At 37.2% G+C, this 16,176-nt stretch overlaps 1 protein-coding gene across 2 annotated transcripts in view; it reads right to left on the reverse strand.

Moving 5' to 3' along the window:
* The window catches only part of CYFIP2 (cytoplasmic FMR1 interacting protein 2), a 133,259-nt gene that overhangs the window by 99,260 nt on the left and 17,823 nt on the right, over nucleotides 1–16,176 (reverse strand). Inside the window, exons 1-3 of one of the 2 annotated variants that reach the window (XM_074212526.1) lie at nucleotides 12,123–12,310; nucleotides 7,773–7,916; nucleotides 5,769–5,858 (exon numbers count right to left, since the gene is read on the reverse strand). In XM_074212526.1, coding sequence (XP_074068627.1) covers nucleotides 5,769–5,858; nucleotides 7,773–7,889 — 207 coding nt within the window. In that variant the 5' untranslated portion in view covers nucleotides 7,890–7,916; nucleotides 12,123–12,310. Of the gene's footprint in view, nucleotides 1–5,768; nucleotides 5,859–7,772; nucleotides 7,917–12,122; nucleotides 12,311–16,176 lie in introns of those variants that run through there. The other variant, XM_074212525.1, reaches the window with a different exon arrangement.

Genomic DNA, 16,176 nt, shown 5'->3' on the forward strand with positions numbered 1-16,176 from the left:
CTCCACTCCAAAAACAGCCTTAGGCTCAGAAAAAATAATCTTTCACCTATTTTGTCTGAATTTAGGCCTCCATCTCACTTCCTGACCTTCTCAAACCCATGCTTTCTGTGTGGCTGTTTTTCCACACCCTGACAAATTAATGTCCCCTTTATATGTTATCTTCCCCCAGTAGAACTGTAAGTTTTTTGAGATCAGGGGCCATTTTGTTTACTTGTATTTGTATCCCCAGCACTTAGTAAGGGCTCAATAAATGTCCTATCTATCATCTATCTATCCCATTCAAATATCCATCCAACTCTCCATCCTTTCATCCATCTATCTATCATCTCTCTCTCTCTATCCATTTATCTATCTCATTCATTCATTTATCCATCTGTCCATTTATCTGTCCATCCAACCATCTATCCATCCATCTGCAAACCATACTTATAGCTGAAAAAAGTAAAATTACATAGATTTGTTGATCTGTAATAATGAAAAGAATTGTTCACTGGTATAGTAGGCAGAGAGTTGACTAGAGTCAAGTCCAACCTCTGACATATATCAACTGTATGATCTTGGTCAAGTTTCTTAATTTCTTAGTGTATCAGACAACTCTCTAAAACTATAAGTTACAGAACACTTGTTCTGCACTGTAAGCTGGAAGAAAATGATACCAGGGAAATCACAGGTCTGGTGAAGAATAATAATAATAGTAAAAAAATCCACAAAATGTACTTATTTCACTAGATATTAGCTACTGATCCTCTTTATACCATTTTATCTATCTAATGCTTCCTTTTCTAGTTCTGACTTTTTGGACTTCAACCCCCATGCCTCAGCTGTAATCTCAATCTGAAACTTCCCTCAGTCCTTGGAGAATCCTCCCCCTGGAGATTCCATTTACTCGTTGCCTTTTTCCTCCTGTAACATCCCTCTGCCTTACTGGTCCTCTTCTCTATTGGTGGGGGAGAGAGGGAAGTTCCATTTGGGTAGGGAAATCTTTATGTACCTCCCAGCTAAAGTTAGCTTTTGACTTTATAGGCTTGGATGTCATGCTCCTGTAGGAGTAGCTTTCTCTTCCCCATCTCCCTATTATGTTTTGTCTTCCCCCATTAAAACGTAAGATTCTCAAAAGCAGGGAATTATACTTGTATTTGTATTTTCAGGGCTTAACACAGTGTTTGGAATAATTATTTACTAAGGGCTTCTTGTTTGTCTACCTACCGATGAAGAAATATGTAGCTAATTGTTTGGCTGGTAGTGGTTAGTTTTTTTGAACAACTCTACCTTTTAGAGCAAATGTTGCCGAGAATCAAATGCTGAATTCCTAAATAAAGTGCTTAAAAAAAGAAAGGAAGCAAGGAATGAAGGAAAGAAAAAGGGAAGAGAAGGAAGGAAGGAAAGGAAGGAAGGAAGGAAGGAAGGAAAGAAAGAAGGAAATGGAGGCAGAGAGGAAGAAACAACTCAAAAGACTCTAAACTAAAACCACAGAAGAGCAGCTGGTGGAATAAAACTCAGGCAATAAGCATCCTCTACCATCTGCCCCAGCATTCACATCAGAAAAGGGAACCTAAAATGAGAGATGCTTTTTTCCCATTCAGTAGCACTTAACCCTTCCCCCACCCCTTCACTCCTCTAGTACTGTGGCTGTTGAACATTTCTAGGCTGGGGTGGATGGGAACAGGCTCTGGAGTTTCCCCATATATAAAGGAGGAGGAGATGCTTCTTTGGAGGTAGAGTTGCCTGGGCTGATTGTTTCACCACATATATGGATGAGAAGACATTCATGCTCTCCTGGATAACAACACAATCTGATTTTTGACTCTGAAGGTTCCCAAGGGCTCTTCAGGTCCTTCAATTATTTAGATCATAGTCTAGGTCCTTGGCTATTCTCAACAGAGCACTTTGTCAGGGGCTTACTGTATCCATCCAGTTATATTAGATAGTAACCTTGTTGCCATGCAGGCAAGAGATGCAGGCGAAAGAACTAAAACAAATTTTAGAAATCATCTAACTCAATTCCCTCATTTTAAAGATGAATTAACTGAGGTTTAGAAAAATTAAGTGACTTGCCCAAGGTCACAAAGAAGTAGAACAATGGGATTCAAATTCAGATCTTTTGTCTAAGACTTCCCTAACATCCCCACAAGAGACAACATGGTATAGTGGGTGGAAGATCAGTCAGGAATAGACAGGGTTCGTGTCTTGCCTCTGATACATGCTATCAGAGTGACCATAGGCAAGTCACAACTTCCTAGGCCCTCAGGTATATGTTACATATCGGTTGTCCATTTACATCCAAGGAGGGAATGTTTATGCTGGAACTTCCCTATACTGATGAAATTTCAGGACTGGACCAAAAAACACATTCCCTCTTCACCAAATGTGTGTGTGTATGTGTGTGTGTGTGTGTGTGTGTGTGTGTGTGTGTGTGTATATATATATATATATGTATGTATGTATATGTATATGTATATGTATATGTATATGTATATGTATATGTATATGTGTATTACTGAATTTAGTCTCAAATTTCCAGCAATTCTCACTTAGTTTATAACATAATATAATGGGTACTGGATTTGAAATTGGAGGATCTGGATTTGAATCCTTGCTCTGCTATTTCCTAAGTGACCTCACACAAGTCACTTCAATTTCCAAGTCTCAGTTTCCTTTTCTGGAAAATTGAGGGAAATGGGTAAGATAATTTCTAAGGTCCCTTCCAGCTTTAAACCTAAGATTTAATAGTCTTTCTAACCGAGTGCTTTAGTCTGTCTTTTTCTATATAATTGCAAAAATGATAATTTAATTTTGATTAGATTGGAAAGAGCTAGATTGGAAAGAGCTCCAGACTGGAATTGATGAAATCCAGGTTATTTCTCTAGTGAATAACTGTGAGTCATTAGTAGTACACTTCACTTTTTGGGGGGTGTTCAGGCATTTTTCAGTAGTGTTCAATTTTTTGTGACCCTATTTGGGGTTTTGGGGGCAAAATACTAGGGTGGTTTTACATTTCCTTTTCAGCCCATTTTATAGATGAGGAAACAACTAAATAGGGGTAAGTGACTTGCCCAGGATGACTAAGATAGTAAGAGTCTGAAGCCAAATTTGAACTCAGAAAGTTGAGTCTTCCTGACTCCAGGCCAACACTCTATTCATTGGACCACCTAGCCATCCACCTTTCTGTTCTTCATCTATCAAGTGAGGAGGTTATGCCAAAGGCACCTTTTAGTGCTGAAATTCTAGAATTACTTTGAGATATGGTCAATATTCTTAGAGGGAAGGTGACATTATTTATATTTCAAAATTAACTATAGAAAAGATTTTCAGTTCTGACTTTTGAGTGCCCATCCTCATAAAACAATGTTCAACTGAAGAAGGTAATACCGTCTTCCTCCTTCTCCTCCCTCTTGCTGTGGTTGCTATTTCTGTTTAAACCCAAAGAGCAAGAAAAATTACATAGAAAAAAGCAAGTTTTCATCATTCCATTCCATTTCATTAATTTCAAGCAGCCAAGATGAAAGTTTTGGATTAAGATCCATTTCATTATGTATCTATTTCATTTGTCCATGGTATCCTCTACCCCATAACAATAAGTAAATAATAAATCTGTGATGTCAAAGCACAATACAAATCTATAATCTTGTAGAAAAGTCAAGTAAATTATATACTCTCAGGGCAGGCGGGTAGGGAAGAACAGGGGAAAGGAATAAATATATATTACATGCCCACTATAAGGTAGGTACTATGTTAAGCACTTGAATATTATTATCTCATTTGATCACCACAACCTGGTGAGGCGGGCACTATTATGAATCCCATTTTACAGAGTAGGAAACTGAGTCAGATTCAGGCTAAATGACTTGAGTCATACATGGAGTGAGAAAAATGATTTTTACTCTCTAATATTAATAACATTATTAATTGAGATTAAGGTTTTTCTTTTCTGTTTCCTCAATCAGAAATAAATCCCTATAGATTATGCATTCTCTGAAGGACACTGCTAATAGAAGAGATTACCCAAATCCTCATGGTACATAGTTGGAATAGAAAACCTTATGTATAGAATTCAATTGAGGTGAATTCTAGACCATTGTGTTTTGCTCAGACAGTCTTGGGTAGTGTCTAAATTGCCCAGGTGGGGTTGTCTGCGTAGAGATGAGAATGGGTTATTACATAATGAAAATCATATTCCCTAGTCTTTTATTAGAATAAGTCTGTCCTTCATTATAATATTTATTTTCTCATTAATTATAAACCAATCAGAGTTGATTTCTGGCTGTTGGGAACACTCACTCTTCCAAGGGCATATAAGCATTGATCAAACTCCATGACTGGTTTTGGTTTATGAGAGAAAGAATAATAATCATCATTTTATTAATAATCTGCTAGCCATACTTAATAAGATGAATTGCTAGAATTACAATTGTAAGGATCTGTGCTTAAATGAATCGAGGCCTTCCTGATTTCAGGTTCAGTCCTTTAGTCACAATACCACCTTATCTGCCTCTGGCCAAAGAACTTGGAATGTTCAGTTTTAGTAAAACATAAGAGTAAAGGCAAAGGACACTGGGCAAGAAACCCATCTGAAAGCTACTTGAAAAGTCAGGTACCTTTGTACTATGCATACAAATAGTATTTAGTTCCACTTGAAAAGTTTCTACCCCTAGGACTTTCCCCTAAAGTCCTCCCCACAAGCCTTATCAGGGTTCAAAGTTGACCCTGGGTCTCAAAGGGTAAATCCAAAAGCTGAAGCCATTAAGCTAGAAAAGAGTCCAAAGCCAAAAAATAGTCAACATGTAGTTCATCTAAGGACTCATCTGGCTAAGGGAGTTGAAGGTTCTTCACCAAGCAATGATTTATTCAGGACAAAATAATTCACAAAACCAAAGGTGCAAAGAGGCTACTATCTTTGGCTGTGATAGAGAAGTCCCACAACAATGAAATTATGTATTTTAAAAACTATTGAAATCTTTCTCAGCTCCTTTGCAATGATGGAAGACTATGATGGCAGACTTTTTTGCTAGGGTGGTAAGCTTTTCTCAAATTTTCCCCTCTTCATTTTCGTTCTTAGCTCTAAAGGATGCACTCTGAGAGGAGTGGGAGGAGGGACATATTGGGGAATATAGATAACATAAAACAAAACACAGCAATAAAAATTATTTTAAAAACAAGCAAAACCATTTGAAATGAGCCTTGACTATGTGTTTCCACTAATACCTGTGACTGATGTTTAAAAAAAACTGCTCACCATTCTTTGCCACAAAATAGCCTGAGGAGAAAAGACTTATTTGGGGAAATAAAAGATTAGAAAATGTGACCTTGGGGCGGCTAGGTGGTGTAGTGGATAAAGCACTGGACTTGGAGTCAGGAGTACCTGGGTTCAAATCCGGTCTCAGACACTTAATGATTACCTAGCTGTGTGGCCTTGGGAAAGCCACTTAACCCCATTTGCCTTGCAAAAAAAAAAAAGCCATTAAAAGAAAATGTGACCTTACTAAATAAAAGAGAGATTACTGTGTCCTGGTATCTGGAGAAGGTTTCTTACAGGGGGTAAGGCTTGGGGTTGGTCTTGAAGGATGGGGAAGATTTAGGGAGGAAGAGGAAAAAGGAAGCATCATGAACAATAGCAAGAAGTAGGGATCCATGAGCATGGAGGACTGGAAGAAGATGAGTTAAGAAGACTTCCTAGAGCTGAGGATATTACTGGGGGAAAGAATGACTGTACACTTCTGTGTATATGTGTTCATGCAGGTCCATCTTCAGATCCATCTTCATAGACTCACCATGCTGGAGTGCACTGTGGCCTGCTCAATGTACCTCGCAATGCCTGTCACAAAGGCATTCCGGTCCTCAAAATTTGTGTCAAAGTTAGCCTGTGGAAATCCAAAAATTAGAAATCATTACCAAAGGGAAGAGAAGAGTTCTAGGGGCATTACTAAATGCCTTCTGTTGAGTGGGGTTTGGCAACTGGGGATCTCAATGCTTCCATAAATCATAAAGAGTTTAAGCTCCCCAGCTGAAACAGAAGCGGTCATTGTGGCATGACCTTTACAAGGCAGGCCAAGGGAACTGCTGGGATGCTGGGTCACTAGGAAGAATATTACAACTCTTAGAGTGATGGCATTCTCCCCAACCAGAAATGTAATCTGCCAAAACCAAAGCCAGGAGCAAAAGAAACTGTTAGGGTTTTTTGAAGAATTTTCCTTTTCCCACCAATAAAGGGATGGAGCAATCAATATGTCAATAAACATTTATTAATCACTTAACGTGTTCCAGGAATTGTACTGAGTACAAGAAGTATAAAGATAAAAGTGAAAAAGTCTCTGCCTTCAAGGAGTTTATATTCTATTGTGTCAGGCTAGGTATAATAGTTAAATCTGTATCAGAACTATCATAATAGTTAACATTTATGTAGCATTTCGTTATTTACAAAGCACGTCACATGTTATCCTCACAACTCTGAGAGATAGGTTCTTGTCCCCATTTTATAGATGAGGAAACCGAGACTAAGAGAAGTGAAGTGACTTGCCCAAATTCACATAGCTAATCAGTGCCTAAAGCAGGATTAGTAATCTTTTCTAATCTGGTTTCCAATAGGTGTTATGTCAATGGGTGAGTGTCCAATTTCATACCCACTATAATTGAGTAAGAAATTGGAGGAAAACAGTCCTCCAAAGTCCTCCTTCCAATCAATCTGTTATGGCACTGAGGTAATTCTAAGTGAAACTATATTTTGCATATATTCTACATGTATTTATATGTCTACATATCTCCTCTACTAGAAAATAAGGTTTGTGAAGGAAACTGTCTTTGTATGTCCAGAATCTAACACACAGCCTGACCCAGAATAAATCCTTGTTAAATTCTTATTGATTGATCAATTCTCAAGTATTGAAATATTGGAAGTAAACATAGTACTGACAATCCACTAACCCCTGGAATTATTTATTAGCTACCATGAATAGCTAATAGGAAAACAAATGAATGAACTTTCATGGTGGAAAGTTTAACTTGCCTAGAGTGACTGAACCACTGGCTATTTTCAAGGCTAATTGGATCTGCATCAGGAGATCCCTCCGCTGCATTTCTTCCTTGGGTGAGCCAATCAATATTTATCACAAACATTTTCATTGCACTTAAAACAAACAACCATGACCCAGGCTCCCCAAGCCATTATCTGCTTTAGGGAGAGCATTTTCGCATACATGAAGGAAATGTAATTACAGTTGAGCTCCAGGGGTTTTTAAATTGCAATATTTAATTCATGATGTCAGTGCTGCTAAAACTGAGCAGTTAGAACAGTTCGTAAGTTATTTGGAGTCACAAAAGATCAGGGGAGGGGAGAAGACCCTCATACAAACACTTACACAATAGTGCCTGGAACACCATTTGCAGGATGGTATAACAAGCTACACTTTTTAATACAACTTTTTATAAATGCACTTATCTTTCATGCCACAAATTTCTACTTTCTACCATCCACAGGGATTTATTTTGTTTTAAGTCAAGTTACATATATTATTGTGAAATCTCAAGGTCTCTGACAATAACCTGCAGAAATGGTACAATTTCTAAACTTTGACTAGGGTTTGTCTTGACCTTATTCTCTACAGCTACTTTCCTAATCTGCACCTGGGACTGGACCTCTTGACTTATCACTTTTTATCCTCTTTGATGCTGTCCTGGATCTCTCACATTCTCCTTCAACCTCCCATCTGCTTGAGAATGGATCTTGTCAGGTGATGCTTGAACCTTACTATCCTGGGTCTGATCCTGAAGGTACTTACTTGGTACATGATGGAAGATGGTGGAGGTTCGATGCATGGCTGCTGGTCGGGGAGAGGCAGCTCCTCCAACAGGTCCACATTGGAAAGGGCATCTTCCAGGGTGACGTGTGTCGTCATGGTTGCAGTGTCTCAATTCTGTTCTGGCTGCAGAGTGAGGGAAGAGGACAGATTGTTTGGAAACTGCAGATGTTGCCAGAAATTCCTTCCCATCTCCACCCTGCGCTAATATGCTGTAGCCACACTGAGGAAGGGGAAATTGCCTTGTAATCAATTCCTGTAATTAATGCCCAAGAGAAGTGACTTTTATAGCATATGCTGAATGGGGAAGCAAGGAACTACATGGCCTTTGTTGTGTTATGGATCCCTTTGGCAGTCTGATGAAGTCTATGTACTCCTTCTAAGAACAATGTTTTAAAAATGCTTAAATATGCACATAGGGGATTAAAGAGGAAATTCATTACATAGAAATTGTTGGGGCAACTAGGTGGCATAGTGGATAGAGCACCTGCCCTGGAGTCAGGAGGACCTGAGTTCAAATCTGGCTTCAGACACTTAACAATTACCTAGCTGTGTGACCTTGGGCAAGTCACTTAACCCCATTGCCTTGGGGGGGGAAGCTTAAAAAAAAGAAATTGTTATCAAAATTTGCAAAGAAAATGTCATGGACCCCAGGTTAAGAACCTCTGACCTAGAACACAGAACACTAGAATGAGGAGTTTAAGGATCCTCTATTTAAAAAAAAATCACAGGACTCCATGATCTAGATAAGACCTTAGAGATTGTCTCATTCAATCCCCTTCATTCTATGGACAATAATAATAATAATTCCCACTGGTTAAAGGATTAGAAATTGTTTTTGTTACAACAGTTCTTAAAGCAGTTTATATAGGTACCTTTCTCACCATTTTATTGATAGGAAACTAAGGCTCAGCAATTAATTGTCAGTTCTGAAATTAGAACTCTGGTCTTCTGACTAAAAATCTAGTCCATTATATGGATAGAGAAACTGAGGTGCAGAGAGGTAAAGTCATTCCTCCACATCCAGTGGTAGGATTCAGCTTGTTTGCATCCATTTAGCAGAACCAATACTCAATTTTTAGTGTTGAGTTTGGTTAACCAGTTGGTAACACAGCACTTGTAATCAGCATTCTCTCTAAGATTGGTGCCTCAGGAGTTGCCCAATGTGGAAATCACAAATTTACATTCTTTACTCTTTTTAAATGTTCATCTATGCAACAGCATTTTCTAAGCATCCATAGTAATGTTCATTCCATCCATAGGTGAAATAAAATTGATGAAACGATGCTTGCAATATATATTTATTCATTTCTTAAAATTCATTATATTTTTGATGAAATACCACATTTTAATTCTCTCTTTTTTTGTTACTTTAGTAAACAATAATATAATGTAAAGAGAAAAAGTGCCAAATAACCAGAGGGTGACAAACTGTCATTTGTTTCCATTTTGTGTCACATCCAAAATTTCCCTGAGGTCTTATGAGTGCACTGGTGTTCCCTGAACAGTGAAATCAAAAGGAATTTGGGACATAATGAGTCAGTAGAAATATAGATTTCATGGATTATCTTATCTTCCATTCCAGAAGCCATGGAAGTAAGAATAAAAGAGTTAGAATAGGCAGAGCTTTGGTTGTGCATATGTTCCAACATTGGCTGCTATGGTCACATGGCTGCTTTTGCTCCATAAGGATATGTTTGATTACTGTGAGTAAAATAATCTAGTAATAATCTAGCTTTGTGTATCTCTTTTATTGTTATTTGAGTATTAAATGCATGAAATATAAAACTACCTTTAAATATATCTTTTTTTGCAGACTTAAAATGGCCATTAGGGCATTTAGATTGTTAATTTATTTGAATCCCACAACTGCACACATCCCCTATTTGACCTGGAGGAAGCTTAGTACCAAAGAAGTTAAGTGGGTTATTCATGGACACACAGTTGTCTTTCAAATGTGACTCATTTCCTTAGTTTCTATAGACATTAGATTTGGTCTAACAATTTAAATCCTGAAAAGTTGGGAAGATTTATGTGAAGTGATCTAGAGTGAAATAAGCAGAACTAGGAAGATGCTTTATATGGTAGAAACATATTAAAGACAACTGAGTAAACTTAAGAATTCCAATCAACATTAATGACCAATGATGATTCCAGAGGCTTCACTATAAAACATGATAATCACCTCTAGACATAGAGGTAATGGAATTAGAACATAGAATGAGAAATGGTTTTTGAACATGGTCAATGAAGACATTTGTTTTGATTGACTTTCTATATATTTGTTGTGAGTTTTGCTTTTCTTTCTTTAAAAAGATAAATTATATTTTATATTTTATTATTTATTATATTATATTTATTTATATTATATTTTTAGGTTTTTGCAAGGCCATGGGGTTACATGACTTGCCCAGGGTTACACAGCTAGGTAATTAGTAAGTGTCTGAGGCTGCATTTGAACTCAGGACCTCCTGACTCCAGGGCTGGTGCTCTATTCACTGTGCCACCTAGCTGCCCCAATAAATTGTATTTCAAAAAGATAAATGAGATCCTGACAAATAAACCATTTTTTTTTCAGAGAAGGGGAAAAAAAATTGTACCTGGACCTTGATGTTTGGAAAGTCACACTAATCAAATGAGGCCCAAATGGGAAATTCTATAGTAAGGTGCAGGGCTTAAATGATCTGAAATGAGGTAGAAAGGAATTTTTCAGAAAAGGAGTTTTATTCCTGCATGTCAGTGTGTTTGATCTTGGAGAAAGGAAATAAAGTGAATCACTACATGAACCAATTAAAACATGAGGTACAACTAAATGGCTACAAAATGGAATTGAGGAACCATGATTCCTACTTTGTCTCATGAGCTGGGGTTCTTAAACTTTTTTATGTATTTGAACCCTTTGGCACCCTGTTTTAAAATGCCTAAATTTAAAAAAAAACAGAATTATAAAGGAAACCATTTATATTGAAATATATTTATAAAAAAAGATTTTAAAGTTCATATACTCAAGGTTAAGGACCCCTTTCCATCCCTACCCCACCTCCCAAGAAAATAATTTATATGGGATCACAAAGGAAACTGAATAATGAAAAATGGTTATCAAATATTTTTAAAGTTCATATACTCCAGGTTAAGAACCCCTCCTCAAGTTCACCCCCCCCTTTATTTTAATAGAAGAGCAAACTGGGGCCATGGGAGATTGTAACTTGCCCAAGAGCACACATCCAGTAAATACCAGAACTGCAACTGGCACCTATCTTCCTTTTTGACTAATACACTACTGTTTCAAAGGTTGGTGCAGTCAAGCATATATTGCAGGTTTCATTCTCTCCCTTTTTACTATCACATTTTAATCTCTCTTTTCATGCTTGAATTGGTTCTAATAAATAGAGTGAGAAAGAAAGAAAGAAAGAAAGAAAGAAAGAAAGAAAGAAAGAAAAAAGAAAGATGAAAGAAAGAAAGAGAAAAAGGAAGGAAGGAAAAAGAAAGAAAGAAAAAAGAAAGAAAGAAACAAACAGAGAGAAAGAGAGAAAGAAAGAAAAAAGAGAGAAAGAAAGAGAGAAAAAGAGAGAAAGAAAGAGAGAGAAAAAGAAAGAAAGAAAGAAAGAAGGAAAAGGGAAAAGGAAGGAAGAAGAAAGAAAGAAAGAAAGAAAGAAAGAAAGAAAGAAAGAAAGAAAGAAAGAAAGAAAGAAAAGAAAGAAAGAAAAAAGGAGGGGGGAAAGAAACATAGGAGGGAAAGAAGGTAGAGGGAGAAAGAAAAAAGAGGAAAGAAGGGGAAGAAAGAGGAAAGAAAGAAGGGAGAAGGAAAGAAGGAAAAAGGGAAAAAGGAAGTAAAGGGAAGAAAGAAAAGGAAATACAAGGAAGGAACAAAGAAAAGCAGAAGAGGGAAAAAAAGGAGGAATGGACAAAGGAAACCATGAGAGAAAAAGAAAAGACAAAAGAGGGGAAAAAAAAGGAAGAAAAACTTCATGAGAGCAGAATCCAGTAGACTACTACAGACCAAGCCAAAGCAGGTGCAAGGTACACTGATACCCTGCCAATCTTGAACTTATATCCCTTTGAGACTAGTCATATGAAGGGCCAATAGCCTCTGGACCTGATGAAGATAAGAATCTTCCTAAACCTCTGTGCAGATGACTGAACTATTTCACCCTTAAGGGCTCCTGTGAGTACACCTTCCTGTTATGAACTGTGGTAACAGTTAAAAGCCACAGCCCAACAAGGATCATGTTCAGTCAACTTCTCCTTTCCTGCCTTCTGTGTACCACCCACTGGGTAATCTGCCATCCAGGGAAGTTGGAGGCAGTGTGGTGAATCAGAGAGGTCACTGACCTGGGCATCAGCAGCCCAGGACAACAGACTTGGTTGTGCTAATTGAACCACTTCTAAGGTCCTTTCCAGTGTAGGACTTGTCTGATTCTTTTAGATATTTAGTTTCTTCTTTTGGATTTCACCAAACCTTTCATATATTTTTTTGAAACCAGAATGACCCTGAGGAAAGAAATGGAAAGAATTGGATTTGGATTCAAATACTATTTTTTTCCTAGGTCAACTTGTTTTAGCCTGCTTAACTAGTTGTGCGATGTGAAGAAAGCCTCGTAATCTCACTGACCTCAAAACTTTTATCTGTAAAATAGGGAGTGGGGTGGGGGTGGTTGTGGTTGAGCCATCTAGGATCCTATATGTTGAGAGTCAATAAATAAATAAATGAGTGAATGCACATACTTACAAAACAGATAAATTAAGACCATGTATGCATTTATATTGCTCACTTGTGTCTAACACTTTGTGACTCCATTTGGAATTTTCTTGGTAAAGATACTGGAGTGGTTTGTCATTTTCTTTCTCAGCTCATTTTATAGAAGAAAAAACTGAAGTAGAGTTAAGTGACTTGCCCAGGGTCTCACAGGTGCTCAATTTTGGACTCATCTTCCTGTCTCCAAGCCTGGGGCCCTATCCACTGCACCACTTAGCTGTCCCAATATGTGTATACACAAATATCTAAAAGATTCTTAGGTAGCACAGAGGATAGAGCACCGGCCTTGGAGTCAGGACAAGAATTCGAATTTGTTCTCAGACACTTGACTCTTTACTAGCTGTGTGACCTTGGGCAAGTCATTTAATCCTGATTGACTCATATCCAGGGCCATCTCCAGTTGTCCTGATCCATATCTGGCCACTGGATCCCAATGATTCTGGAGAAGAAAGTGCTGGTGACTTAGCACAGCCCTCCTCACTCAAATCCAATTCACATGCTTGTCATGGTATCACCTCCCGAATGTCATGGTCTTCTTCAAAAAAGGACAAACATTATTCCCTCTGCAAAAGCTGCTCCTCTGAATCATTTCTGAGATTATTTATATCTGCTAACCACCTGAGGGAGATCAGAGAAATTTACCTATATCTTAGAAATCTCTGCAGTCTGAAGATCAACCAGAAAAGAGGGGGAAAAAAAACCTTGAAAATTGCATTAAATTCCATAGATAAGCACTCACTCTGCTAAGTATGATAGAAATTAAAAGATAAAATAGTAAATGTTAGGTATGTTGTCACATGGTGATGGAGAGACCCAAAATATTGTGAGAAAATTTGAGGAGGGACAGAATAGTTTCAGGGGAGATCAAGGGAATGCTTCATTTGAAATGATGGCAATTTAGGTGAACCTTCAAAAAAGAAAGAAGGAATTAGATGAGCAAAAGTGAGAAGGGAGCAATTGCAAACTTGTGGAATAAATGGTCAGCAAGAACGAGAATGCTCCAAGGCAGCAGGGAATGGAATAGAACTGGAGGAATAGGTCATAGTTTTACTGCCTGAGATGGAGAATGTATAAGTAATTTTAAGATAAGTAAAATTAAGAAAAAAGAGGCTACAAAGGTAGGCTGGAATCTTGAATGCCCAACTACAGAGTTTGTAAAGCATATATACCATTTCAGCTTCCCCAAATCAATTTTACATTGCAATCTTAGGTTATTGCCCAAAGTAAAGTTTGCCTATATTGTCTTGCTTATTTTTCTTGCTTGGATTTCCAGATAATTATGGAAGCTTTCTACTGAAGATGATTCGTGTTCTTTACCATTTGCACATGGAATAGGTCCAGCAAAACTACAATCTCTCCATATGTGATAGGGCACAGATTTGTCTTAATAGGCAAGACAGACTGTTGATTGGTACAGCTGGGAAACCTAAGTATCCTTGGTTACACAAATGACAGAGCTGGTGATACATTTTTCAATACCAGCTCTGGAAGTTGCCACTGGTTGTGGCAAGAGAAAAAAGGGTGGCTCAGTTAACAAGGGTGTTGTGAGAACTTGGCTGTGCAACTGAAGAAATTCTGGCCCCAGGAGCCCAGCCTTGCTAGCATATTAGCAATGGTTTTGTATTAGAATTCCCTATTTTGTGCCCTGGTAGGAAAAAAAGTGAAAAAGAATAATCTTGTTTTGGGAGTAGGAAACTAAAGTTCTTACGGTTTCTACTATGAATAGTTTAAAAAAAACCCTTTTGACCTCTGAAGGTTGGAAAAGGATAAATTATAAATAAGAATAAGTCATCATCATAGGCTAATGGATAGAGGGTCAGGGCTAGAGTCAGGATCCCAAGCATTCAAGTCCTTCTTTACACACACACACACACACACACACACACACACACACACACACACACACACACACTTGTTTAAGGACAGGTCACTTAACCTCTTAGTGCCCCAGACATTCTAGTTTGTTTGGATTTTTGTGAGCAATGGGGTTAAGTGACTTGCCCAAGGTCACACAGTATCAAGTGTCTGAGGTCAGTTTTGAGATCAGATCCTCCTGACTCCACTATTCCAACTAGCTGCCCCTATTATTCTATTTAAAGAATAAATAACACACTAGCAGACAATCTGCATTAGTGGAGGGAATTTTCACATTGGGGATTATGAAAATAATATAATAGTAGATCCCTACCACCACAAACTTCCTACCTCCCCAAAACAAATAATAGTGTATGGCTACATAAACTTTGTGATTTTCCAAAGAAATTATATTCCTATTAATCATGTATCTAACAGCCCTGTTAATTAGGGAGGTCAGATATTTCTATTTGACAGGTGGAACAAATGGACCACAAAAAAGTAAAGTGAATAGAATAAGAAAAAGAATGGAAGTCTTCAAAAAAAATTACGAACTTGACAAACATCCGCAAACATTAATATTTCCATAATCAAAAAACACAAAAGGGATGTTTACATGTGAAACTGTAAATCTTTTATAAATAAATCTGTATTACATTTAATAGGGTAGTAAAACACTGTCCTTTTTTGTGTCCCCTTTTGAACTTCCTTTTGTTCTTTTCTATGTTTTATTTTATTGATATTCTTCTTTTAAAAACTCACTTTCAGCTTTTCCCTTCCCCCCAAACTCTTCTTGCCCCCCAAATAAAAGTCCTCCCTTATAACAAGTAAGTATGTCAAACAAAACAAATTACTGCTTTGATCATGTCTAAAAATGCATTCTCTCATTCTATATCTATAATCCATCCACTCTATCAATAAGTGGGAAACATACTTGTTTCAGAATCAATCTTCTAGAGTTATGACCTATCATTTTATTGATCAACAGAGCAACAGGGGTAAAGTTTTTTTTTAATCTTTCAGATTTAGATTTCTTTATGATGTATTTACTATATAAAATGTTCTCCTGGGTGCTCATTTCCCTCTGTTTCAGTTCATACAATTTTCCCCAGTTTTCTCTGAATCCATTCCCTCCCCCATTTCTTACAGTACAATATTTCATTAAATTAACATTCCATAGAATCTGTATTTTCTGATAATTACTCCAGCTCTCTTTTGCTTATATTGTACCTGCTTTTGCCAACCTTTTAAAGGTACCAAGTTGATTTTATTATTTATTAATCAGAAATAACTTTTTGGCATAATAATCTTTCTAAAATGCAGCTGTGATCATGTCATTCAAAATTTTTCAATCACTTATTACTATTCACCAAACTGCAAGTCCCAGCATTCAATGTTTTGGCCCCAATTTGCCTCACTAAACTTACATCCTTTTATTTCCTTCCATATATCTATGAAGGACAAATATCACCATCCTATATCTTAAACTCTAGCCAGACTGAATCACTTACTTGTAATTCCTTTTCCTCCTATCCCTGTGCTTTTTTTTACAATTTCCTTGATCTCGAATATCATCCCAAACATATCTCCAACTTCTTTGACTAAATAATAATATTATTTAACATGCATCCACACATACAAGCATGTAATATATATATATATATATATATATACATATATATAGTGACTTATATATGTCAGATGCTGTGCTAAGTGCTATCATCTCATTTGATCTTCACAACAATCTTAGGAGATAGGTACCATAATAATCTTCAT

The sequence above is a fragment of the Macrotis lagotis genome, chromosome 1 (assembly GCF_037893015.1).
Source record: "Macrotis lagotis isolate mMagLag1 chromosome 1, bilby.v1.9.chrom.fasta, whole genome shotgun sequence".
Taxonomy (NCBI): Eukaryota; Metazoa; Chordata; class Mammalia; order Peramelemorphia; family Peramelidae; genus Macrotis; species Macrotis lagotis.